Raw genomic sequence first — 26473 nt, forward strand, 5'->3', positions numbered from 1 at the left:
TCTTCGCGGTTAAAAGAGTTAGATCAAGTTCGAGCATCCCCTCGGACCCACGCAATGAACTTTCTATTAGATCGCAGTTGCACCAACTGTTGGAATTGCAACTGCTGGAAAATGAAAACATGTACAAGAAAGTGAGAGGTAGAGACATTAGACGCAGAGGCTATATCAAATAGCAGAAAACCAGAACCAAAACAAAAGAAGCTGGCTCCGTCCGAACAATCAATCTCAATCTCAAACCATTCTCCCTCTTTTTTTTTACATCAGTAGACCTCCAAACTGGAAGGGATCGACTATCCATGTATCTCCGGGAGAACATGGTGTGCTATCTGAGCTTCGACTCGTTTGATCTGCTGCTCCTGAAGTTTGAGAGGGAGAAGAACGACCTCGATGCTGTAAGTACAAGGGTAGCAAAGATGTATTAGCGTGGGCTGCAGTTTATTAAAATCAGGATAGAAGTGATGACACGAACTAACATTTAGTTGACGGGGCAGCTCCAGTCCTATCCCGAAGCCTGTCTGAGCTCGTAGAGTTGAAGCTGCCGGTGGTTGTTTGAGCTGGGGAAGACCAAGCATATAGTTAAGCGTAGTCGAATGGGAAAAATAAATAAATATAAACTCAATCCGAGCAAGCATGAAAGACAAACGGCTCTTCCATTTCACAAACATTCCATAAATCTTTGCTTCAGGTTGTTTCTTTCTGAAGGTTACTCGGTCCTCGTGTGAAACAACAGTTTTTTTTACCTCAGTTTCTTAATTGTAGCCTATATAGAGGTAGCAAAGAAACGCATTTCAACCTACTTCAGAAACAATGTAGTGTACTTAAGGTTTCATGCTGCTAAATGGTGTAACAAAGAAAGGCTCAAACCAGTACTACTGTTAAGGTTCCTTCTATGGCAAATAGACTGAATGCAGAACAATGCAGTGTTATGGTGGAAAACGGTACCTGATAAGATGCTGTTAGTCTTGGAGCCATCAAAAGTTCTCCTGCTCGAATTTACACCTTCATTACCACCTCGTGGTTCTTCAAGTTCATCTTCTCCTTCAGAAACAACTGATGGGCTTGCCCAACCATTACTGTTGTTGTCGCCTTTATTTTTACGCGCAAACTTTAGAAGCCTCTTTAATCCCTTTGGAGAATCTTTATGAAAAACTATTGCAGGTGGGTTTTCAGCATTTCCCCACTCAATAATTTCCGGCTCATTGCTATCTGCTTGCAGCATTTGTGACAATGAGTGACGGATTCTAGGGCTTGAAGATGGCAATGGCTCAATTGATGGTGAGGTGACATCCTCAGGCACTACATTTTCACCCACATCAGTAACTTCTTCATGCTCTACCTCTACCCAGGCAGCTGATGAGATGCCCATGTCCTCATCAGGAGGAGGTTGAACCTCAGTGTTGGGCTCAACCAGGTCACTGGAGTCCATTTCTGTTGTAGCTAAACTTGGGGGCGAATTTTCTGTTTTTTCAATATTTAAGTCATTATCGAGCGAAATTTCTAAATTTTCATCAACATCATGTGCTGGTTGAGCAAGATCAGCCTCCAATACCTTAGTAGTTTTTGGCTGGATTGTCACAGTAGATTGCTCCTTATCTTCAGCTTGGGTAACATTTTCAATGTCATTGGGAGAGTCATCAAGTTGTGGCGCCTTACTCTTCACAGCACCAGAACCAGTAGTTTGACTGATCCCAGTGGATTTCTTTAATGGTTTTGATTCTAGTGGTACAACACTGCTTTTCTTTGCAACCTTGTTATACAAGCTTGGCTTTGTTGTTGCACTTGATTTATCATCTGAAACAGGCGAACTTTTAGGTACTCTGCTTGTCTTTGTTGCTGTCTTTGTCTTCTTTTCTTCATTCCCCTTAATTGCTGGCTTCGAGGCAGTTACAGTTTCTTTTTTGTTCTTCACCAGTTGAGCACTTCTTTCCACCTTTGAAGTTGGTTGAGAAGGCGAGGGCACTACTGGAGTTCTTCTCCGGCTGGTTGGTGTCGATGTTGAAACTGTACCAGGAGAACTTTTAGTTTTCTGTGCAGTAGTTGCTTTAGTCAAAGACCCACCTGACCATGAACTACGGGTCACAGGTGCAGGTGCAGGTGAAGGTGATGGCTTGGGCGAGCTCTTTTTGGCAGGCACTTTTGGGGTCAGTTCTTTGGGTAGGACCAGAGGTGATGAATTTCTCCGTGCCCTCTGTGGAACTGGTGAATTGCGTTTCTCCGTTGCAGTGCCTGTTTCGGGGGTAATTGCTGCCTTCTTCTGCCCAACTGTTTCCTTCAAGGGCCTGCTCACCTCCTTTGCTGGCCGTCTTCCACTTTTCTCAGCTCGAACTTTCGGGTCTCGCTTCTCTCTATGCTGGCCATGGAGTCCAACTTTCTGCTCATTTGTGGAATTGATCCCAGTAGCGGTGATGTTAGCATTCGAAAACTTTCCAGGCATGACCTGCATCATTTTCATTAACATCTGATTAAGCTCAGCTTCCTTCTGGCGATTCCACTCAGCAGAGGCCATTGCCCGATCACTATTTTCCTCTTGCCCAGACTTTGTCTGATCAACAAGAATTTCAGTGTGGGATGACACCGCTGTCTCGGTTTCTGGCACTGCGACACCTTGACCATCAGTGTGGAAACCTCCAGCGTCAGGTGTAACAACAGCGCTATATGCTGAACCTGGCACTGCCTTTGTTTCAGTTCCATCCTTCTCTGTATCAGATACTGTATTGCTGGATTTACTTTGGTATGTTGAATCTAAAGTTTTCTCTTCTGACTTATTGTTCAAAGAATCACCCATTCCTGCACTCCACCTTCTTAATACAGACTTTGTCGCAAACAAGCCAGCCTTCTTATTTTGTGAATCTGGATTCTGATCCTTCTGCTTGCTTTCAAAGAGGTTTATTGCATCCTGCACACTCATCCTTCTTACATTATTGTCGGATTTCCTTGGAGGTTGGTCAGTTTCACCGTTGCAACTGCCACTTTCATCATCTTTATCCAAAGGAATTCTTTGGCAAGGGGGGAAATAGCTGAGACTCTTGATGGCAATCGCTGTGGACCTACGAGATCCTGATCTACCAATTTGAACCCTTCGCATTGGAGAAGCAGATCTCCTAGGTGAAGCAGACCTCATGAGTGGTCGGCTTCTTTCGACAACGGCCTTGTCTGCATCGCTTGATTCAGACGAATCATCACTTTCTGTTGAGCTTTCACGCTCAATTTGAGCAAGCTTTGCTGGGGAGACATTGTTGGTGATAGGCCTCTGGATAATGGTCTGAGAGCTGATATTACGAGTAAGAAGTGCATTGTCTCTCTTGTCATTTTTTTCAGCAGTGGAAGCCTCCTGTTGGGAGAGCTCAGAGTGTTTGCAGTCCGGGATCAACAGTAGGCATCGCATCAACCAGCTAACAAACAAGAAACACAGCAGTTAACTTTTGATATACAAATTAAAAGAAGACGTACATAATTTCAGTGATGAGGATGTAACATATGCACAGTCTTAAAAGGTAAGCTATTTCCAAGTGATCATGTAGGTCAGCTCTTCCAAAGAAGGACAGAGTCAGATAGTGTAATTATAGATGTATAAGAGGTAGTTATTTGACATACTAAGTAACACGTTGTGGCATTTGCGCTTGTAGAAAAATCAGCGGCCATGCGCCCTTAAATGCGCAATGCTTTTGGACCATACCTGAACTCAGATGCACCAAAGTGCTGAACAAATGCGGATAAATCAGAGATATCTGTAGTCGACATATTGGAGACGACTGCTCTATTCAACATGACGAAGATCTCCTCTTTCAATACAGTCAACCTCAAATCCAGTGCTCGAAGCAATTCATTCCTTGCATAGTGATCATATAAAGCATCAGCTAAAAGAAGGGCAACATAAAGGAGAAAGAAAAAAAGAAGAAGAATTTACTTTGTGGCTTCAGAGGAATTTGGGCCAGCAGTTCCCTGAAAGATTTTTAAAGAATAAAATGTAAGAATAAAAAAATACAAAACCATAAAGCTTGTTCAGATCTTGCAAAAATGGATAGCAATTCACCTGTTGTTCTATGCCAATCGTGCCAAAAACACCTCCTGCAAAGACAAAATATTGCAATAAAGTGAGCTTGGATTTTAAGGGTCATTGAAGCTTGATACAGTAGTTAGAAATTTCAGCCAAAATTTCCCCTACTCAAACAAATACCATCTAACAAAAACCTTCTACCTTTGTATAGCGACTTTCTGAAGGTATGCTTTATTGTAGAACATATTACAAAATAACTGGAACTTTTGAGTACTTATTGAGGAACTTGAGGCATACATGGTTAATTAAGATTGCGACCTACCAACAATTCACAGAATCTTATAGAAGGATGGGTTATTCTCAGGTTTCTAGTTGAAAACAACTGTTGTTAGTTACAAGCAAAAAACCATTGATTCAATGTAAGGAGCTAGAGAACACTTGGTCTACTTTACGGGTCAGCAACAAGATGATCTCAACTAGGAATACTACCATTGTTAATAAAAGTCTAAAAAACCAAGCCAACATATCATTTAAAGGTTGTTTATAAGAAATTCCAGAAAGAGAGAGCAATGGGTGAACCAAATATTTCTTTTGATGTACCTGATAAAGCACCACCCATAGGATTTTGTTGATCCTACAAAATTAAATGCTCATTATTTAATGGTATTTGCAATGAAATGTTCAGCTTGTGTTGACTAAAAATTCCAGGTACTTTAGGGGAAAAGTAGTGATACCTTAGAACAGAGAGATTGATGGAACTTTCTAGTTTCCTCCAGTTGTGAGATTTCATGTAAAATTCCATTCACCGATTTTGAGGCATCTGATGAATTCACGATATTCAGGAACCTGGAAGGGGGATCCAATTCCGTCATGGTCTCTGCTGGTAGAAACATAAAATCTACAAAAATGGTGGTTGCAAATACCGTGCTATGGTGGATTTTGTGAACCAGGAAGATCCTTTTGCATTCCCAGACAACGACAGTTTAAAAGTGCCAGTTGCTGAACAAGATTGGAACTTCCTAGCATCCTCCAAGTGCAGGACTAATTGATCAAAAGGACCAGATGCAATCAATTCTGTATTCCCTTTACTGCAAGCAATTGCCTCGTATCTGTAGAAGAAAAAAATTTGAGAAAGTTGCAGGGTGAGATTCATGTTTTTACCAAAGGAAATTGTCAATCATAATAGACTCGAGCAATCATCAGTCCATCATATACGAAAATCCCATTTCAAACCACACGCAGAAAGGAAAAACACCAAGTGCATTCTAGAGGAGAAAAAATGCAGGTATATAATTTTTAGAAAAACAGATAGAAACATTAAACAACTATAACAAAGGAAAAAAATTAGCAAAGCTCACCTGTTCTGGGCTGAGGATACTTGGAAGACAGCAGAATCAAGCTCCAAATTGCTAGCAACTGCCCCCTCCATGATGCTTACAACCCTGACGACGAACTAGGTGCTCAAATATCAATCAATTCTCACCATATTAATAGTTCCTCGTCCACTTCAAAACCCTGCAAACAACAGTACGAACGTCAGTTACCCTGTAAAATAAACGGGTCCCAAAGAAGAAATGGCTGATGCCAGAAACACAAACAATAATGACCCCAAAATATGAGTACTGTTCTTCTTGTTGAGTGATCCTCCTAGCTTTGAGCCTACACCAGTTATTTCTTACATCAAGGGAGCTTAGCAGCGTAAACAGATGCAGCATGCATTAGCAAATCCACACAGTCTGCTGCTCTATTCCCCACACCGCAGACGAAATTTGTACACTAGAAAAGATCAAGGTACGGATTACAATACCGGGGCATAACCAAAACCCAAAATGCTCGGCAGCTACTTGGAGCTTATGAGTTCATTTTTACAGTTTGTGCAATCTTAATCACAGATCAGAGGGAAAAAAAAACAGAAAACGAAACGGGAGTCTATACAAAATTTTAGCACCATCACTTCAGATCTTTCAGCTCGGCTATCAAACCCAAGCACTGGCCACATTGACTCAGAACGGCCAGGTTTCTAACTAATCGGAAGTTCAGAACCAGCGCAACATGCCCGGATCCAAAACCCCAAATCCGAAGTTCCGAACTATCAAAACCAAAACCAAAGTCCACAGCCCACAGAGAGATCCAGCTCCACCCGCCCCCCCCCCCCCCCCACCTCCACCCCGGGTTCGCGTGCACCGAAGCGACAGAGGCAAGATCCAGAGACGACAGCGCCAGCTAGCCGACCCCCTCACGCTTCGAGCCGAAGCAAGCAAAACGGGCACCCCCAAAAAAAAAACGCAGGGGCCGAATGTGCCTCACCAGATCGAGCGGCGGCCTCGGCTCCCCGCATCCGATCGGGCACCCTCCGCCGGCCGGATCGAGAATTCGAAAAACGAACCGGAAAACCCTCTCCGCTTCTCTTCTGTCGGCTGCTCGGGGTGCGATGCGAGGGAGGAGGAGGAGCAGAGCAAGCAAGTTGCTGCAGAGAAGCGAGTGGAGCGTGTGGGGAGGAGGAAGAGGAGGAGGAGCGTGGTGGAACTGGAAATGGACGCGAGGAAGGAAAAAGGGACAGGTGTGGTGGGGTGCGCGGGGTTTAAATGGCGGAGCGCGACTCGGGGGGGGGGGGGGGGGGGGGGGAGGAGGTGGGTGGTGGGGAACGACACTGCGGTTTGGAGGTATTAACGTGTCCTGCCACTGGCGCGGGCGAGGGCGAGGCGTCCGCCCGTCTCGTCTCGGTGTGCGGAGCGTGTAGTGGGACCGTGGAGTAGTGAGTTTGAATGCGGTGGTGGAAATTGGAACGGAAGGACACAGAGAAACGGGGATGGACTTACAAGGCGAGGCGAGGCGAGGCGCGGGCGTGCGTCGGTCGGTGGGGATGACCCGCTCCATCGCCCATCCAGAATTCCTTTGTGGAATTTGGTTAGGTGCGACTTGCGAGCACCATGCAAGTGCTTTTCATGTGCAGATGGTGTTGCTCATTTGTAATTTTGTATACCTACGTGACTGGCTAGTAGTTCAATTATTACAATCTGGAATATATTGAAATGAGCCAAAATGTCGTTGTATCTCTTTTGCGGACGATAATACTTCTGTATATATTCAAGAATAGTAATTTATCCGTATAAATAAAGATATGTCTGTATTATAAGGGTTTTAATCCATGCATTATAGCGGACACATATAATGAAGAATTAGATCCATAGGATATTCTAATCCACTGCTTATTTGTGGTTTTTAGGGGAGAGTTTTTTTTCTTGAGGACACTTCTTTGGCCTAAGATGTGATTTTAAAATAACCAATGTATACAGTATATAAAATAAATTGAATATTAAAATACCAAACCTATGGATTGGTGATTTCAATGTTATCGTAATGATTTATCTACCATGCAATACTATTTGCGAAGGAGGGAAACTATATAGCTATAACATTGTGTATGTAATATCCAAAAAAATATTCTCCAAACTTAACTTTTATCCATATAAATAGTATGTTATTATAATATAATTTGAATGTTAGTCACATGTAATTATATAAAACCTTTATTTGTTTAATGGAAGAGAGGCCTGTGCGATTTTAGGATCAAATCGAGTCCCAACAGTGGCTATCACGAATCTTGACCTGCATTCAACGGTCAAAAATCTAACATGTATAACTATCACAAACGGTCCGTATGAATTTTACCATGCACCCAACATTCATAAAATCCGACGCTAACGTATATACTACATTTATTTCATATTATATGAATTTAGACAACATTAAAATATTTTATAATATAAAACAGAGAAAATATAGATCGATCATGATCCGATTAGAGAAGGTTCCATCTAGGACGAGACGTAGCCATCTACAGTAGGTAAAGGATTTAAACGCTGGTCGTCCTTCCCCTCCTGAAATCTCCTGATCCGTGGCCGCCGGGACGGCAAAGAACCCGATTCGACCCGAAGGACGCAATGCCATCGTGCACGTTCGTACGCCCGCTACCACTCCCGTACCGTACGTGCTCCATGTGACCGTACATCTACGGGATTTTCGTGCACCGTGTATACGCCTCTGCGCCGAGGTCTCGCGTTCGGGTCCTCGACGTAAAATCCCGGCCCGTGCAGTCCCGAAGTATCGGCACCGCGCAGCGCGCATTGCTCTACGCGGAGGCGGAGAGCCGACGACGAACGGCGTGCCGGAACGAAAACCGGTGTTGGTAGGTCAACACCGCAAAGGCCGCAGTTAACGCCACGCAGCAGAGAGGGTGGGGTCCCTGCAGCCATCCGTACCCCCGCGTATAATTTGACCGTCTTGATTCTCTACGCATGTAACTAGGCTAGCTTTGAGGGGAGGAAAAACAAGGAGAAGAATAACCTATGAAAAGTAAGTTCGAGTCATTACTACATTATTATTTAAATATTATTCATTTTAGACTTAAAGTTACATTAATAAAATTTTGTTAAATAATATATAATAAAAATATCATTTAGTTTAGAAAACATTCGAACGAAAAATAAATAAGTTTATCCGTTTCCCCTTCCGCTGAACTCTCCTGTAATGCATTCTGACATATAAGCCCGCGAGGCCGCGACGTTAAAAACGTAACAATATGTTAATATATGATTAATTAATTATTAGATATAAAAAAACTTAAAAATACATTAATTTGATTTTCTAAAGCGACTTTCATATATAATTTTTTTAAAAAAATACATCATCGAAAAGTTTAGGAAGCATGCGCAGCGTAAAAGAGGAAATATAGGTGTGAGTATAGTGTTGCAGAATGCGACCTAGACCGCGTTCGGCTCTCCTCTTTCCAACCCCAGATTTCCTCTTTTTTATGCACACGCTTTACAAACTGCTAAATGTGTATTTTTTTATGAAAATTTTCTATAGGAAAGTTAATTTAAAAATCATATTAATCTATTTTATATTTTTATAATCAATAATTAATTAACCATGTACTAATTTATTACTACGTTTTCCACACCGATACCTAACCCCATGCCCCTCATGCCAAACATGGCCCTAGTATGCTCCCAAGGCAGTCTCCTTTTAGATGATGTATGCTTCTACTAAACACTTTAAGTTTTTAATAACCTTTTGGACAATATTTTTTTAATGTTTTTTAAAAAAACTCGTGTGCACGGTGTCGATGTATTGTATCAACTATAATATATAATATATGGTGGTGGCACATGACCGAATGTATGATCGTGTGCAGGAGTCGAGTGTTTACCAGGTTCAGACTCTCGTGAACAAGAAAATATTTTGCTCCTGCTTGTATATATATTAATTGTCTAAAACCGTATAACAGACCTAACAATGATCTATTAGATTGTGTACCTCAGGGACCCTATCTGGTTGGAGGGTTACAAAGATATAAATCTAATCTAACGAGACCAAGCTTATCCGACTCATGTCAGGCTAGCTATGGAAATTCAGATATAGAAAACCTAATCCTTACAATCCAACATCTATCTTTGCAGGTTTCATTTTCTATACAAATACGCATAGTACACGGGCATCCCATACATAGATCTATTAAAGAAATACTATAGAAATGTTAATGATTCAATAAACTTGTTTTGATACATAATTGATGTTTTGAAATCTTGACCAAATCTTTTTTATGATAATGTTTCATTAAATTTCATCCTAAATATTAACTATTTTATTGCAGGGAAATAACTCATTGGCATGCGAGTGAATACAGAGAAATGGAAAGATATTTAGTTTTTCCCTGTTAAAAAAATATCTTTCTTCTAATTTTAACCGCTAGTAGTATAATCAAACCAACAACACATGGTAACTTCGTTATATTCTGCCCCAATATAATTTATAAAGAAATCTAGCAACAATAAACACGGCTAGACCGCTTGTAAAGTAGCATCATGAGTGGAACCCTGTCCAACAAGTGGAAACCAGAACCACATAAGATCAAGTTTAATAGTATAAGCAACTACTAGTCTCAATTCATCTATAGTCAATTTAATAATCAATTTATACAATAGTTATCTATAAAATATCAATACATGGTCTCACATGTCATACACACATTTTGTCTTGAAGTCCGTGTGTAGCTGGCTACAAATTAATAGCTTACCTCTCTTCTCTCTATCCGTTTATCTCTTTAAAATATATTTAGAGCTGACTTATAGCCTACTATTTTACCTGCTCTGATCCACCTCCCATGCTAGAGAAACGTTATTAGCGTTGAAAACATAAAAAAGAAAAAAAACTCACCTCCTATCTGCCACAGCAAATCCAACTTGGGAGTGGAGTTGGCGAGTGGAACATGGACGAGGAAAGTCGTGCGCTGCGGTGCGCACGGCCGCACATGCAATGTTTCGCCCTTTTGTTTACCCTCGCATCTTCCATGGATCGTTTTTACCGGGAAAACGACACTGTTGCAACGACGATGACCCTTAATATGCACCGTCGGAATTAGCAATCACGTACGCTTGGAAGATGGAATCCAACATGGTTTTATTTTGATTATTATTTTGGCCGTATGGTCTCACGCCGTGCTAGCTTGGTCCCCGGATAGCGGTAATCAGTGGAGAAGATATCGCTATCACCACCTGATTTTCAATGATAATACTTTGATGGTACTCAATCCAAGTTCTTCGTCCATATCGGGCTAATTGTCAGTACGAACGTTATATCTTTTCACTTTTATTTATACTTATAAGATAAGATTTAAATTCTTAATCTTAAATTAAATTTATGAGTTCTTTCACCGAAAGCTTATTTTTTAGTCTTGGCTTTTAAATCACTATGAATACATATATAAAATTTTTATTAAGAAATTATTTTTATTTACACGAACACCAGCGGTCCCTAAACTTGTGAGCATGTCATCTAGGTCCCTAAACTCTCAAAATACATTTTTGGGTCCCCGATCTTGTCCGAAGGTGTCATATAGGTCCAAACGGACACCGGCGTAGCCAGGGGGTGGTCCGGGTGGTCCTCGGACCACCCAAAAAAATATCGATCAGCCCTTAATACCCAAAAATGATAATTTTTATTGATTGCAAATGATGTAACATAATCATCTTTATTAAGCAGGATGTATTTTAAAGTGGATGTAGCCATTAGAATTTAGAAGGCATATACTTGATAAGAAGAAATATAGTACGGTAATATTCTTTAAATTTTTTTAGGCATTTAGGCTTCTATTTTATTGCAGGGAAGCCATATAAGTTTCTTTGAATCAAAATTTTATTTAACTACTAATTTTATATGTTTTAAGATGATTTATTCATATATCCTACTGCACTTGTAGTCTATTCTATTATCTATATATATATATATATATATATATATATATATATATATATATGTGTGTGTGTGTGTTAGCATCATTATATTTACTGTATTTATGAAAAAAATTGGTCGGACCACCCATATACTAAATCCTAGATCCGCTACTGCAAACGGGCTCCGACTCGCTCCGTTCGCTAACGTGGTATACCACGGTAGCGCCTACGAGAAGGGAGAGAAAAGAATAAGGAAGAGAGAGATAGTGACATGTGGGGCCCACATGACACCACCAATACGTAGGCGCCACTGTGGCATGCCACGTCAACGGATGGAGCAGATCGGATCCCGTTTAGACCTATATGACACTCCCAGACAAAATCAGAGAACTAAAAATACATTTTGAGAGTTAAGGGACCTAGATGACACATGCACATAAGTTTAGGGACCGCTGGTGCACTTCACTCAAAAAATAAACAATCACCCACCCACTCTAAGACCATTTGTAAGAGAATGACTATCTCACTTGCCATATTTAAATTTAGCAATTGTGCAAAAAAAATGTTATTCAAGAGAGTGACTATTTGACTTGCCATGTTATTTGAATGGCTAAACTTGAATCCTCAATGGTCAAATCTAACAACTCATTCCCCCACTAGCACAATTGCTATCCGTGGGTCCCACGTGGATGTGACCTCTTGTCATCCTCCCCTTGCCAAGATTTAGAGTGTGGGGATCAGAGATGGCAACGGGGAATTCTCCGTCGGGGGTTACACCACCAGACCCGTCCCCGTAAAGGAGAATTTTCCCCGTCCCCGTCCCCGTGAAATGCAACAGGGCAACATTTTCTCCCATCACCATACCCGTGCGGGGAATTTTTCCCCGTGGAGCCTCCATCCCCGTGAACAATACAGCAGCAAGACAACAAGATAGCAATTCCAGCTATAGAAGTTCAACCCATCAGCAAGACAGCAACAATAGAATTAATTATACATGAAAACAATTCCCAGTTTGCATGGTCACTCATCAACAAGACATGTTGTCCAGGCATAGTGCATACATAAAAACATAGTTTTGCAGTAGTTCTTTCATGCCAACCGCCAAATATCCAAAAGCATTCCAGTATGGCACAGTTTACAATTTATCATGGCATATAATAGGGGTTACAACTCATAAAAATAGACATTAGATTAGACAGTAAAGACTAAATGAGATTGTTTGGAAGGAAATGAGCAAGATCCGAGCCATGTCCGTGCATTCATTTCTTCAAACAAGAGCAAGTCCCTAAATTCCAGAATTAGCAAAAGATATCGAAATTAGTCAAGTACTTGATATGGATATAACAAATAATGTCAGTAGGAGACTAGGAGTTTGATTGCCAATTTTTAGTTGTGAAAAGAATACCTCAATTCCATCTTGGATCTCTTGAAGGCAAGTCCAAAAACTTGTTGCTTCTTCATTATCACCTACAAGATAACAACAATGAGAGTTATTTTGCATCTATTACATTATAAAATCTACGTTAAGCATGATCTATAAATAAAACAACTTATGCACCTTTATACTTATTTCGCAGCCAATCTTGTGAACACATTAAGGCCTCTAAGAGTTCTGGAGTAAGCCGGCTGCGATGCTCACTAAGAACCCTTCCACTTGTGCTAAATGCAGATTCTGATGCAACTGTGCTAACAGGAATAGCAAATATGTCTTGCTACTAGTGAAGAAGAGTGGGCTTTTGCTAGTGAGGTACTTGATAGGCTCAAGTTGTTTAATGACATCATTGCAATATTTTCTGGAACAAATTATGTGACTTCCAATATTCAGCTACTTAAAATCTGTGAGGCTAAAGAGCAAATTAGGAAGTGGGCTGTTTGTGGTGATTCTACCATAGAGGAAATGTCAATTGAAATGATTGTGAAGTTTGATAAGTACTGAAAAGATATTCAAGGGCCAATGGGCTTGGCCACCATTCTTGATCCTAGGTTTAAGACTGACTACCTCCTTGGGTTCATTGAGACCATCACTGGTGAGTCAAGTGAAGAGTGTGCAACAAAAGTTGCTGAGGTGAAAGACACTCTGTATGATTTGATGAAGGAGTATGAAGCGGAAGATGATGAGGATAACACGGAATCTTCGGCTCCTCCACTTGTAAATTCTGATTTATTGTCTTCAATCACAGCATATGTTACTAGTAGGAGGCCAACAGCAATGCGATTTAAATCAGAGCTAGACAAGTACCTAGATGATGAGTTGGTTTCAATTAATACAGAAAACTTTAAGATTCTTAATTGGTGGAAGGTGGCTGGAACATGCTATTCTACATTGAGGAAGGTAGCATACAATCATATAGCTTCTCAACCCGTGTTGCACGGTTAAAAACACGTGCACAAGGTAAAGCAATACTTAGCATCCTATAGGTGGAATTCCACCTAGTTTTGCAATCAAGGCCTAACTTGTGATCCATTTTAACTTTTACGTGCTTTGCAATTTCCTCAAATTTTTCTACTCTTTTAGGTGTGGCTGTCCAAAAGGCAACACTTTCTCGAACCTTTGCAATTGAATCTTTAATCACATCTAAACCATCCCTCACAATCAAGTTAAGAATATGGGCAGCACAACGCATATGCAATAGTTTCCCCTCTAGCATGAGTTTACGTTTGCCAATCTTTTTGATGAGTTCAGAAATAACCTTATCATTTGTGGTGCAGTTATCAAGAGTTAAAGTTGATATCTTCTCATCAAGATTCCATTCCACCAATGCTTCATAAAGATGTTCACAAATAACTTCAGTTGTGTGTGGAGCAAGCACATATATGAATCTACAAATGAAATATTGCAACAAGATTAAAATGTGCAAATTTAAGATGATAACAAGTAGATTCTCATTTGTGAATCATGTACCTCATGATAATGCTTTGAAGCGTCCATGAATCATCAATGAAATGGGTTGTGATAGCCATATAACCTCTTCTTTGATTATCAGAGGTCCACAAATCTGTGGTAATACCCACTCTAGACTTAGCTCCAGCCATATACGCTAGTGCCCTTTTCTTTTCTTCCGTATATGTATCCATAATATCCTTCCTAAATTCAGAAATTAAACAATAGACTCATCAATTAATCAAACTGCAAAAGTGCAAAACCAAAAATATAATAGATGAACTGAAATTACCTAATAGTGTTTCGAGTCACCATCTTAAATAATGGCTGAAGTGCACTAACAAATCTTCTGAAGCCAATATGATCAACAATAGATAAAGGATACTCATGTAATATAATCATGGCAGCAAGCTCTCTCCTAGCCACAGCTGGATCAAATGTGTATGTATCCACATATACTTTCTCTCCCTCGATGGAATTGAATCTCAACGAAGATTGTGCAAGTGTCTTAGGTCCCATCTTGATCTTTCTCAATGTGCAAATTTTTAAATGATCATGTAGATGAGAAGTCCCATTGGTGCTCTTCCCCCCAAGTCGCTTGTGGCAGTGAAGGCACTCAGCCTTTACATCACCACAAACTTTGACCCTCTTGAAATCCTTCCAAACAACAGAAGTAAGCTTCCTCTTTGTGCCAAAATTCTCGGCTTCATCTTCCGGCTCATCATCCTCAATTTGTATTGGCTCAGAATCATTAACAGACTCTGCTTGTGGTGGAAGTGACTGTGATTCTTGCTGGCTGCTACTCCCACAACCAGTACTAGCTGTGGAATTTGTGGTAAATCTGACAATTGACAGATAAATATAGATGAATATATCTTTCAACCAAAATCTGAATACTTGAATTGAAAAATCTCTATTATGAATCATACTAAAACTTGATACACATAAATTAATAAATTTGCAACATATACTCCAAACACCTTATCAGGCAACATCTAAAAAAATCAAGCAAGGCGTAAAATAATAAATGGAATCCAATTTACACATTCTAAATTGTTAGGAGCTTAGAATTACGAAAATGGAGCTAAAAAAATATAAAGGGTTTGCGTGAAATCGAACCCCATGGATTTGAATAAGCGCAGTCCATCGGCGGAGGTTGATGCTTCTGGAGTTCTTGGAGCAGAAGGAGCTATTGCCTTAGTCAAAGCAGAAGGAGCTCCTGCAATCGCAAGACGGCTTTTTGGCCTTGTGGCGATCCTTTTTATAGGTGGTTTAGGTGGACGACTACAAGCCTTTGCGCCGGAGCCGGAGGAACCAGATCTGCCCACATTAGCAATGGCAGATCCAGCAACAGGCACGACAGCGGGTGTGGCTGCAGCGCTTATAGCATGCGATGGCTGGTCCAACTCCGCATTGGCGTCCCTTATTGTGGATCACCAAATGTGAGTTAGTGACTCAATGAGATGAGGCAGCCATGTAGGACGAATTTAGTGGACGGGGACATAGTACTATAGGCACACAATCTAGGCAGGGCTGCTGATTTCGGACTTAGGAGTACGAGTGCTAGATGTGCTCACCTTGCATCGTCGTCGGAGCTTAGCGGCTGCGAAGGTGAAGCCATCGTCAATTGTCACGGCGGCGGCGACGACTCGGCGTTCGGGGGCCGTCGGCGGCAGCGACTCGGCGTTCGGGGGCCGGCGACTCGGCCTCCAGCCGGCGGCGACTCGGCGTCTAGGGGCCCTCGGCGCGGCGACTTGGCGAGTCGGCGTCTAGGGCCGGCGGCGGCAGCTACTGAGTACCGAGTGGCGAGAGAGAGAGACAGAGAGGGATGAGCGGATCTGTGGATGGGTGGCTAGGGTTTCATTTTTCCTTATATACTTGGCCTCAATTTTATGGGCCATATGGGCCAGGCCATGTGCATATATATATTTCCAGGTCTCCACGGGTAGCGGGTATGGGGAACGGTTAACCATACCCGAACCCGCCAGACCCGACGGGGACTCTTTTGTCTCCATTTAATCCTCCATGGAGGCTAAATTTATACCATCCCCGCCTCCTAATAGGAGAATTCCCCGCGGGGAATCCTCTGATGGATAACCATTGCCATTCCTAGTGGGGATGTTAACGCTAGATTTTGGCAAATGGGTGTTATTGATTGAAACACGGTTAAAGATCGAATCGGCTGGGAACAGGAAGCTTGAATCGACTGGAACATGAAGCTGGACGCAAAAGGGTTGCAGCGAAAGAGCTCGAATCGGACAAGAATGGGAGTCCGATTGGGCCTAGAGCCTGGAGATAAGTTTGGTAGTTAACTGTGAGTCCGTGTAGATTAATTAGGATTTAACTCAAAGTTTGTTTAGGATTCTGTTATTTAATTAGAGTCCGAGTAATGTAAAGTTAGGTAGTAGTGGATTCTTATCCGGTTAGTTATTTCCCGGGGCTATAAATATAAGTGCCCGGGGTCTTTGTAAATATCTCTGGATCAATTAAACTTGGCGCATCGCCTCAAATCTTCGACTTGCTTGAACTTTCAGCGCGGGGTTTGTCAGCTTCGCAATGTAAGTTCGAGTTCGTCAAAAACCTATTGATCAACTAAGACAGAACTGTCTCGATTAAGTTCGATCTTCTGCTTGGTTGATCAGCGGGCTGAGTTCTATTATTGCTTTGATTTATATTGATTTAAAGTAGTAGTAGTTCTCGATCAAGGTCTCGCAAATTCTTCTGTTTGATCCGTTAGCGTGATGATGGTGAATTTGGTTCTGTCTCGGTTTAGTCTGATCAATCTGGTTCACCAGGATTGCGATAGTAGATTAGACCGGGAGCTTGCGAGAGCTTACTCCTGGAGTTCTAGCTGGCGTTATCTTGAGTAATTCATTGATCGGTCTATTAATCTCGTCGGTCTTCATGTTTCTATGGTTATGTCATGCTAGATTGCATACTGTCTCGGTTAAGTCCGATCTATGTTTATTTGGTATGATCTGTCCATAGAAGTCCGTCCGATCGGCTGAGTTTAATAGATTGGTTGGTGGGTTACGATGATTTGCTATTTTGTTGTTCGCATGTTATAATAATTGTCTGATGTTATATGTGGCTATGTTTAGATCTGTACTGTCTCGATTAAGTTCGATCCTCTAGATCTGGACTAGGCATGTATGTTGTTGGCTGTCATTATTTATGTGAATAATTAGTGTAGCATTTTAGTTTATTGTATAAATTCCATGTTTAGTCTCGTATCAGTTAATAATTTAGCGGATGATAAATGTTGGAGTGGTTCGATTGGCCGAGTAATCTTAAAACTGTCTCGGCTGGGTCCGATCTTTTGAGATAGTTTGCTGGTTGACCTATCTGGTGTTTATTCTGCTTCTGACTCAGCCGATTGAGCATATTTTACTTGTTATCATGAAATTCCTGCAAAGCCGATCGTCTGGTCCATCGGCTAGGGTCCTGGAGCGGTGTCGGTTATCCGGCCGATAGCGAGTTCAGGGTTAACTGCTTTTTCTATGTTATATCTTGTCAGTTACAGGATCAAACTGACTGGCATGCCCGGTATTCTAAGAATTAGGTCCTATACTGGAATGGTCTAAGATTGATTCCCAGGCCTATTTGTGTGACCGTTGATTGTTATTTTCAGCGACAATAGGGGATGGATAGTCTCTTGGAGATGTTCTATGAATTCGAGTTGCCAAAACTGAAATAAATAGCTAAATTTTAATTTGGAGAGTTAAAATTTAGCCATTCTCTTGGAAATGCTATGATACTCTGGTCTCTATGAGCTCTTTGTCAGTGAGCCCCGCAGAGAGAACAATTAACTTTTTGCCACTCTTAGGAATGACACTAATATATTTACCACTAGATCCACATGTCATAGACACATGAAGGCCCACATGTCATAGACAGCGAGTAACAAATATGTTATGTACTATTTCTAAAAGTGACAAAAAGTTAAATGCCCCAGCAGAGTAACCAACAACGTTGTCAGAGTATCTCTAGCCCATCTCTTACACAGTGATTCTAAATTTCACTATATGTTCCTCAACCTGTCTTTCAAATCTCACTCGTATATTTTTCTAATTTTAAGTATATTCTATAAATATTTATAGCTAGCATAATATTGAGATAACCAGCGGCATGAGTAAAGACGGAACGACGACATATGCGATCTTGGAACAAAAAAAAATCTCATCTTAAGCGACATATACATATGTGTGTGTGAGAAAAGTCATTTATTAACATATACAAAATATATTTTTGATCAATTTTATATTTCTATTATCTATATTATATGTTATATTTATAATAATTAAGAAAATTATGTAAGTTGGACCGTTGAAAATAAAAAAAACCTAAATATGCCACTGTTACGACGTGATACAAAAGGGTGCGGTGGGCAGTGGGGGTCATCTTTTTGTTTTTTTAAAAAAAACCAAACAACAAATTTATAAAAAAAATCACGAATAAAACTTCTATATACGTGATTATAACAATCTAACAGTCTGAAACAAAAGATGGGAGGTGGAATACTGTGGTGGCTACGGTACGGGTGATCTTGGAAGGTCATGGAGCATAGCTGGATAACAGGGGAGGGACGTTCCAATCTGATAAGTATGATTTCTTTTTCGATTTTAGCATCCGAATCATGTAATTCACTGGCATGAGTGCATAAAACAAAGCCAGCAAGAAATGTAAATTTTACAATAGTAGTAGTAAGTACAAACGATGATCGTTTGGCTTTTTCAATCATGCTTTTAAATATATCCTCATAAATATTTGTAGCTAGAATAATAATTATGAATATTATTGTAAAAGTCAAAGGATATATTTTCAAACAAAAAATTTATAAATAATAATTTTCTCTGTAGGTTCTCAAGGTTCTAAAGTAAATGCTAAAAAATAAATATGATGATCCCAAACAACTCTAAATTTAAGATTGAAGATTTAAGTGTTAGCTTAAAAGTTTAAGAAAAGCGAAACTATGAAGCCGACAGTTTGGATATCCAAATCGTAAAGCTGCCGTTTAGACCGGATGAAATTAATTTAGGGGTTGTTTGAACGAATTCTGGTTATTTGAGGTGTACGATAGACAGTTCCACTGTTGAGAATAATTATATGGCTCAGATCGTTTGTCTTGAGGGGTAAAATGGACTCAAGATCTTATGTCACATGGCCAGCTATTTCATTGGTATAAGCATGAGTTTTTTGCGCAAGAATGGGCATACGCAAGTCGCAAGATACACTAGAATGAAATTCAGCTTCATGAAGAAGGTGGTGGGTACGTTGGGTTGGGCATATGCATGTGAAAAGAAGCTGTGACGGTGTTCAGCTTTTTCATCTTGAACCCCAGAAAGAAATGCCCCCACAACAACGCTAGCTGATGTGAAAAGGTCCCAAAAGCATTTGGCCTACCTCATGTGATGCCATGTGATGGGAGTAGAGGTGGTGAAAAAGCTACAGCTAGCTAGTTGCCGGGAGCAAAACAATGCTGCAATGGTGCCATTGCAGCTGGAGCATCCATGCCCGTAGGTACATGCTGGATGCAGCATGCGATTGGAGGAACTGCGGGCTGAAGTAGTAATTCCTCTAATCCTAGATACTACTATCTGTGATCGCTTTTCCACAGGCGCAGTATTATAGTCCCAGCGATCCTGGATTAGGTGAAAAACCAGTACAATTTGCAACAAAGAAAAGGTAGCACTGCATCTGCGTTACTATATCTTAATTCTACTGTATCAGTCAACACACTTTGATGTACTGTACTAGTACTTTATTGGATGAAGCTGAAGCCCACACTTTTGCAGATCTTGTTTAATCAGAAAGCGTTCATTACTTGAGGGAGGGCAAGATTTGGAGTGCCCTAAAAAACGAGACAGTGTCAATTTGTCATGGACAGGCAGGAGGATGTAGTACAGCTGCCAACCTTTATGCTTCTGGTGCCCACAACGATAAACGCTAGCTTAGCTAGGCCAGGGTGACGAGAGGCGCAATTCGATCGATCGGATTTAGGTGGAGGCCGGAGCGCGGTGACCACGGCGGTAGTACACGATTACGTGTGGTTTTCCGGGGGCAAGTCAATCATGGCGCCGGGCGGCCGGCCGTTGGGTGCAGAGAGGATGTTGTCACGGACCGTGACATTCCATTACTCGTACGTGCGGATCTGGTTGAGTTCGCCAACCAAACGGGCGCACCCAGGCCGGCCCGCGGCACGTACCGTGACCGACGCGCGCACTCAAAGCGACATGAATACATGACGCTTTTGCCGCTGCGAGTGAATGCATCGCACGCACACGAAAAGCCAAAAAGTAGCGCGTCCGTCGTTGCGCGCGCGCGCTTTGCTTCCACCGACAGGCAACGCATAGATGCGCTTTCATCTAGCTATGCAGTTTTCGTGATATAGATTAGATGTATGCAGAGCTCTGCCCACTCATGAGTCATGGCTAATATACATGTGGACCATTGATGATAATCCCAATGAAGAGTACAGATTTCTCCGTTTTGTTAGTTTATATTGTGTACAGGGTCGTAGCCGGATAAAAATCGTGTTGCACGCTTGAAAACAGTCTTGACACGTACCATAATCTATAGTCTGCAAAATCATAAGAAAACGGTATAAGGATTTTTCATGTTTATGATTTTAACATTCTACTAATAGAAACTAGAAACATAAAATTTAAAAACAGAATGGTTAAAGAGGATAATATTTTTTATAATACTTTTTTGAAAAACGATATCAATACGGTCAGGGACTTTCATACAGTTTTTATCCGTCCCGAGAGTTCCCACCCCCATCTTTGAGTGTTTTGAGGCACAACGCCCACATCCTGAGCTGAATGTTTACGACACGGAGTTATCTATAGTGGCGTGGTTGGATGGTTGCTGCCACAATGAAAACAGAAAGTGTACTACCTCTGTCCTATAATAATCTTATTTTCGTTTTTTTGTGTGCAACGTTTGACCATTCGTCTTATTTGAAAAATTTGTATAAAAATTTTAAAAAATTAGTCACATATAAAATACTATTCATATTTTATCATCTAGTAATAATAAAAATATTTATCAAAAAAAAAAATTTCAAATAAGAGGAATGATCAAACGTTGGACACGAAAAAATAAAAAATAAAATTATTATGGGACGAAGGTAGTATGCACCAACAATTTTTTTCGCAGCATCAGCAACTGCAGCCAGTGACTGTCCACTGAATGAGTCACAGCACCACTCCATCCACTCACCAGTGGTTGCCGCGAGGCCAGGACGCGTAGGAGATAAGAAAGCAAGGGCCTCGTTTTGCCTTTCACCGCTGCACGTGTGGGGCCAGCGCAATCTCGCCTGGCTTGCTAGTGCCTCTAGCTGTTTCGCGTACGTGTGAATTAATGGACACCTACGTCGACTACAAATGATGGCTCTGATGAGCGATCAACCGCGAATCCAAATTGCGTGTACGGATTCGACGGAGAGAATTCAGAATCACATGCAGATGCCAGGGTGAACGACGGACGAGCTCGTTTCTTCTGCTGCATCCTGCATGTGATGAGGGCTTGTTTTTCTTCGATCGACCGAACGAACCAACACATGTGCAGCTAGCCAATAAGGCTTCGCACGCAGTCGATCGACCTCTTTGGAAGGTCTCTTTCTCTATATGTCTGTCCTGCAGATTATGCCAAGAGAAGAAGCCGGTTTTTCTGGTAGCCAAGCACTTACTGCCCGGTGCCGGTGCACCCGTATGATTTCATGGAGCCATACCTGAAAATCATCGTTGCAAGGCCTGGCACCGGCGACGCACGCAGGCGTAGCAATAGCATGCAGCCCAAGCTAAGCAGAGGCCCAGTACGAAAAGCCCAAGAGGCTTTTCGTCACAACGTGAAGGCCCAAGTAGAGCCCAACGCACATACGAGAAGGCCCGTATAAGGCCCAGAGCGTAGGGTCCACGTGCCAGCCCCTCCCAAGGATTTCTATGGGCCTCGAAACGGCGCGGTGCAAAGAAAACCGTGTGCTGCCATGGAGGCTGGAGCCATTTTAAGGCGCCCTCCCGGCTAGTCCCGTCTCGTCCAAAGATAAGGCTAAGAATCTCCGGCCGTCGTCGTCCTCGACCTCAAAAGCCTCTCCCCGCGCGCCGACACGGCCACGACCAGCTCGCGCTCCAGCTCGGGCCCCTGCGTCCGGCAGCCGAGGAGGCAAATGGTGGCTCCCGCGACGCTGTCCCTCCGCCCCTGCGCGACCCTCGCGCCGTCCCGGGCCGCTGTGCCCCGCGTCGGCGGCGCGGTGTTCGTGCCCCCGCCCGCGCGGTCTCCACCCGCCGCCGTCGCCGCCGCGGCCTCGTGCTCGCCGAGGCGGCGCCCGTTGCCCCGCGCCGTGGCCGTCGACGCCGACCAGCAGGGCTCCCCCGAGCCTCCCGACCAGGTAAAGCGACCTCCCGCACTAATTTCCATTTCGATTCTTGCAATTCCCCGCTCGGTTTGAGACGGAGATGGTGGTGGTGTTGGTGGCGGTTGGACGCAGGAGGCGAAGCCGAAGAAGTACTACTTCTTGGTGGCGAACGCCAAGTTCATGCTGGACGAGGAGGAGCACTTCCAGGAGCAGCTCAAGGAGAAGCTGCGGAACTACGGGGAGCGCGACAAGGAGGTTGACTTCTGGCTCGTCGTGGAGCCCAAGTTCCTCGACAGGTTCCCCAACATCACCAAGCGCCTCAAGCGCCCCGCCGTCGCTCTCGTCTCCACCGACGGCAACTGGATCACGTGAGTGCTCCTCTCTCCATTGATCGACTCAATTGCAATCGCGATGCTCCATTACCACGACACGAAACATATCTACTTACGTAGTGGAGAGTAATTAAAACACAGAGTCCCATCGTTCTTAAAAAAACCTGTACAATAATATGTGTTATAATCAACATTGAGCAAAGTACAAACTGCAAAGGCCCCATACCCACAGAGTTAGGGGGGTAAGTGGGATAGCCCGCTAACCCGCTTATAAGCCAATTAAGCGGGTATAGCTTGGTGGGTTGGCCCACTTACACCCTAGCACAGAGTCCCATCAAATGCTTGCTTCCATTTCTCTCTTATTATCCCGCATCAAATGTGGCTCAAAGTAACGCTTTGCTGCATTGCTGATCCTACACCTACGTACAATATACTAGCAGTATGTATTGCCAGTATATGCAAGGACATTAGGAATTTGCTAAAAGATTGGTAAGGTCAGTATAGTAGTTAGTATTTCAGTTCAGTCCAATATTAACCTAACTTTTGGCGTGGCTACTAATGCGGCATTTTCACACGTGGTGAACAACGATGGAATGCGGAATGGAAATTTTGATCGAGCGGGAGTAGTAAAAAAAATGTCTAGATTGTCTATATGATGTGAATTTCCCACAGCGTAACATAGAAATACAGATTTGCCCTTCTAAATTTTATCCTGCAATCTAATTAAGTGGTAGATCAAATCAATCTACGTTCTTGGATTGTTTATATGGATGGTCAATATATTCTACCAAAAAAGTTCTCAAAAATAAGGGCGACTAGTTTGGTTAATATCCATGCATTGTTTCTCAACGAAGTTCCAATTCGGAATGAGAAATGCCTAATCTTTGCAGCTAATTATACATTCCAAAATATAAATAAAATTAGAAAATTTTAAGCTTTAGTCAAAAGATTATTGTTTAGTCACTTTGGTGGTCACTTTTTTATTTTTGAATGGCTTAGATTCCCTTTTCAAGCACCCAATTGGTGGTGGAATTATTGTAATAATGAGAATCATAAAATCAATGTAAAAATGGTTATGTTTTAGAATGAAAGGAGTACTACTATTCTAATAAATCACTAATTACTCGGGGGTGTTTCGACAATATACTGAGATAAGAGTAGGGGGCAGCAGTACCTGTCTCCTTTCTTTTCCTAGTTTTTCCTTCTTTTGGTTCTGTACTGGCGCTTTAGTCGGTCCCAGGCTCCCAGCATTCTATTGCTGCGTTGTAGGCTTGTAGCCTACATTTTCTTTCCCTATCTCAGGGCCCACTTGAATCACATAAATGCAAAAACAAAAGGAATAGAAAAAATATAAGATTCTGACAGGAATGTAAATATAAAACAGAGGATTACAGGAAAAACATAGAAATGACCGTTTGATTAGACCACAGAAAAAACACATAAATTTAAGGAGAGATAAAAACTCATAGGATTTTTTTCCATGAGGTAGAATCATAAAATCAATAGGAATTTCATATGGTACATTCCTTTGATTCAAAGGATTTTATAGAAAAAATTCCTATAGGAATAAAAACCTATAAATTTTCTTTGAATCAAAGGGGCCTTAATGAAAATCGGTCGGCATTTCCAGCCGTCCCGGCAAAAAAATAAATCACTAATTACAGCAAATGTGCTAGCAGTGCCTTGTCCATCAGACTTCCGCTCATGGTTGTGAACACATTCCCATGAATTAGTAAGTCATTCTTTGGCTATATATATATACACCACAAATCAGTAAATTGCGTATCTCGCAACTGTAAACGGGGGGTGCTGGTAGCACCTTGGTCGCTAGATAGAATACTTCTCTTATAAGACCAGCTAGGTAAATTTGAGCCCAAAATATTCTGTACAAAAACTGCTGAACGACCATTTTCCAGTCTGATGTGTTTACTGGCCACATTTCTAATATTTGCGGCCTATCTTCTCGTTTTTGCTTATGCTTATAAATTAAATTTTGTTTTTTCAACCTTAGATTTAGAGTAAATTTTAGGCTTTTTATCGTAGTTAATTTTTCAGCCTTGTCTTTTATATCGCTAAGGATACATATATAAAATTTTTGTTCACAAAATATTTTTTATTTGTAAATATATCATTGGTTTTTTTCTAAATAAGCCAAACAGTCTTTGGAAAATAGGGATAAATCTGGTGTATTTTACTGGTAGTAAATTTAATCCATACCGTTGATCTATTATCGGACGACTGTAATTAAATTGTACTATCAATAATATTAGGTGCAGTAGAAATTTGAATGAGTAATATCGTCCTTTTTATTGGGATCTTTATTGAAAAAACAAAATTACAAAATACTGCTAATCAAGTAATTACCAAAGTATAAAATATTATTTTTTTACTGGTAGTATAATACTACAAATAAAATACATTGGAGAGTTGCCCTTGGAAAATACATAAGCTTTTTACCCTGAATAAGCCTTGTCTTCGTCTAGATCATGCTTCAAATGGAATATACATAAGTTTTTTACGGTCCTTGGAAAGCATTGTGAGGTAGTTGGTAACTTGGTATGACTGGAAAAATTGAGAAGTACATCTCATATAACGAAGCCTGTGAGTCTATGTTTTGAGTTTTGCCCAAGTCGATATTCCTTTGAAAATTTAAGTGATCCTCCATTCCATATGCTATGATGCCTGGATCTGTTTCTTATATGTCATGGCTCACGATAGTGACCTACAAATGTCATTTTCTCAATTTTTTTTTCCATCCAATGCATTAACCGCGTAGGAACTAGGATATGGACATATTGGTTATGAGTCGGCGAGTCGCTTGCATCCTGAACACACTGATTTGATGCGAAAGCTAGTGAGACAACACAGAGAGAATGCTGGCCGTGAGCATGTGACTGCAAGTGTGCATCACATCGTTTTCGGATTTGTCATGATGTATCGACATGGTGTGAATCGCCACGACCAGACCAATCGTGCCTCCAACCATCCAAATAGGAAGTGGACCAAATAATCACTTAGATAACCACCATATACAGACTTAATAATCTTGTTGCTGATACTGTTACTCCATCAACTTATTAACTACTTTGGATTTAAGTAGCATGACAGTCCTAAATGTTCCTCATTTCATTCTTCTGTTGTCAGTTTCATGAAGTTGAGGCTGGACAGGGTCCTAGCGGACCAATTCGAAGCAGAAACACTCGAGGATGCATTGGCTTCTAACCCTGCCGAGTTGAAATTTGATAAGCCTGACAATTGGACAGCTCCATACCCTAAGTATGAGTATGGATGGTGGGAGCCCTTTCTACCTCCAAAGTCCAGCAATGGCACGGCATAGAGAAGACCGGCAATCCATATGAGTAATGTGAGTTTTCTTCCATGCAAGTACCCAAATGTAATCTAAATATTAACAATGTTTATGTAGCACTTGAGGCTTGGTGAGTACAGTTAGCTACAGTAGTTGCAGAGTTGCTGTGCTTTTTGGTAATACCAGATAAGCGGTGATTTTGTTTTGGAAGATGGTGGTTTAGCTGTGGTTGGGCCGTTGGGGTATAATGTTCTTCATGATGCACATTGCTGTAAATTGTACCACGGGAAAAATGCAATCTTCCAGGTCCTATATTATTTCTGAACCACCACCATGTGCACCAACAGTGTGCACATTATTTT

General features: G+C 41.6%; 2 protein-coding genes and 1 long non-coding RNA gene across 3 annotated transcripts; 1 reads left to right on the forward strand and 2 right to left on the reverse strand.

The window, feature by feature from the left end:
• Positions 1-36: 36 nt before the first annotated feature.
• On the reverse strand, positions 37-6524 carry LOC102719185 (protein stum-like). Its single transcript, XM_040521660.1, has 11 exons — positions 6305-6524; positions 5356-5512; positions 4921-5106; positions 4732-4843; positions 4598-4631; positions 4034-4068; positions 3908-3942; positions 3677-3829; positions 943-3392; positions 474-554; positions 37-390 (listed from the first exon to the last, which is right to left on the reverse strand). Exons 2-11 carry the CDS (start codon positions 5424-5426, stop codon positions 323-325), a joined length of 3225 nt encoding a protein of 1074 aa, XP_040377594.1. The 5' UTR covers positions 5427-5512; positions 6305-6524; the 3' UTR covers positions 37-322.
• Positions 6525-12244: 5720 nt separating this feature from the next.
• Positions 12245-13981, reverse strand: LOC107303907. The gene is made up of 3 exons (XR_005811268.1): positions 13923-13981; positions 12638-12699; positions 12245-12517 (listed from the first exon to the last, which is right to left on the reverse strand). It is a non-coding gene; the product is annotated as an uncharacterized LOC107303907 (long non-coding RNA).
• Positions 13982-22142: 8161 nt separating this feature from the next.
• Positions 22143-26438, forward strand: LOC102712623. Its single transcript, XM_040521760.1, has 3 exons — positions 22143-22505; positions 22605-22840; positions 25949-26438. Exons 1-3 carry the CDS (start codon positions 22284-22286, stop codon positions 26139-26141), a joined length of 651 nt encoding a protein of 216 aa, XP_040377694.1. The 5' UTR covers positions 22143-22283; the 3' UTR covers positions 26142-26438.
• The last annotated feature ends 35 nt before the right edge of the window (positions 26439-26473 follow it).

Source organism: Oryza brachyantha, chromosome 3, assembly GCF_000231095.2.
Source record: "Oryza brachyantha chromosome 3, ObraRS2, whole genome shotgun sequence".
Classification (NCBI taxonomy): domain Eukaryota; kingdom Viridiplantae; phylum Streptophyta; class Magnoliopsida; order Poales; family Poaceae; genus Oryza; species Oryza brachyantha.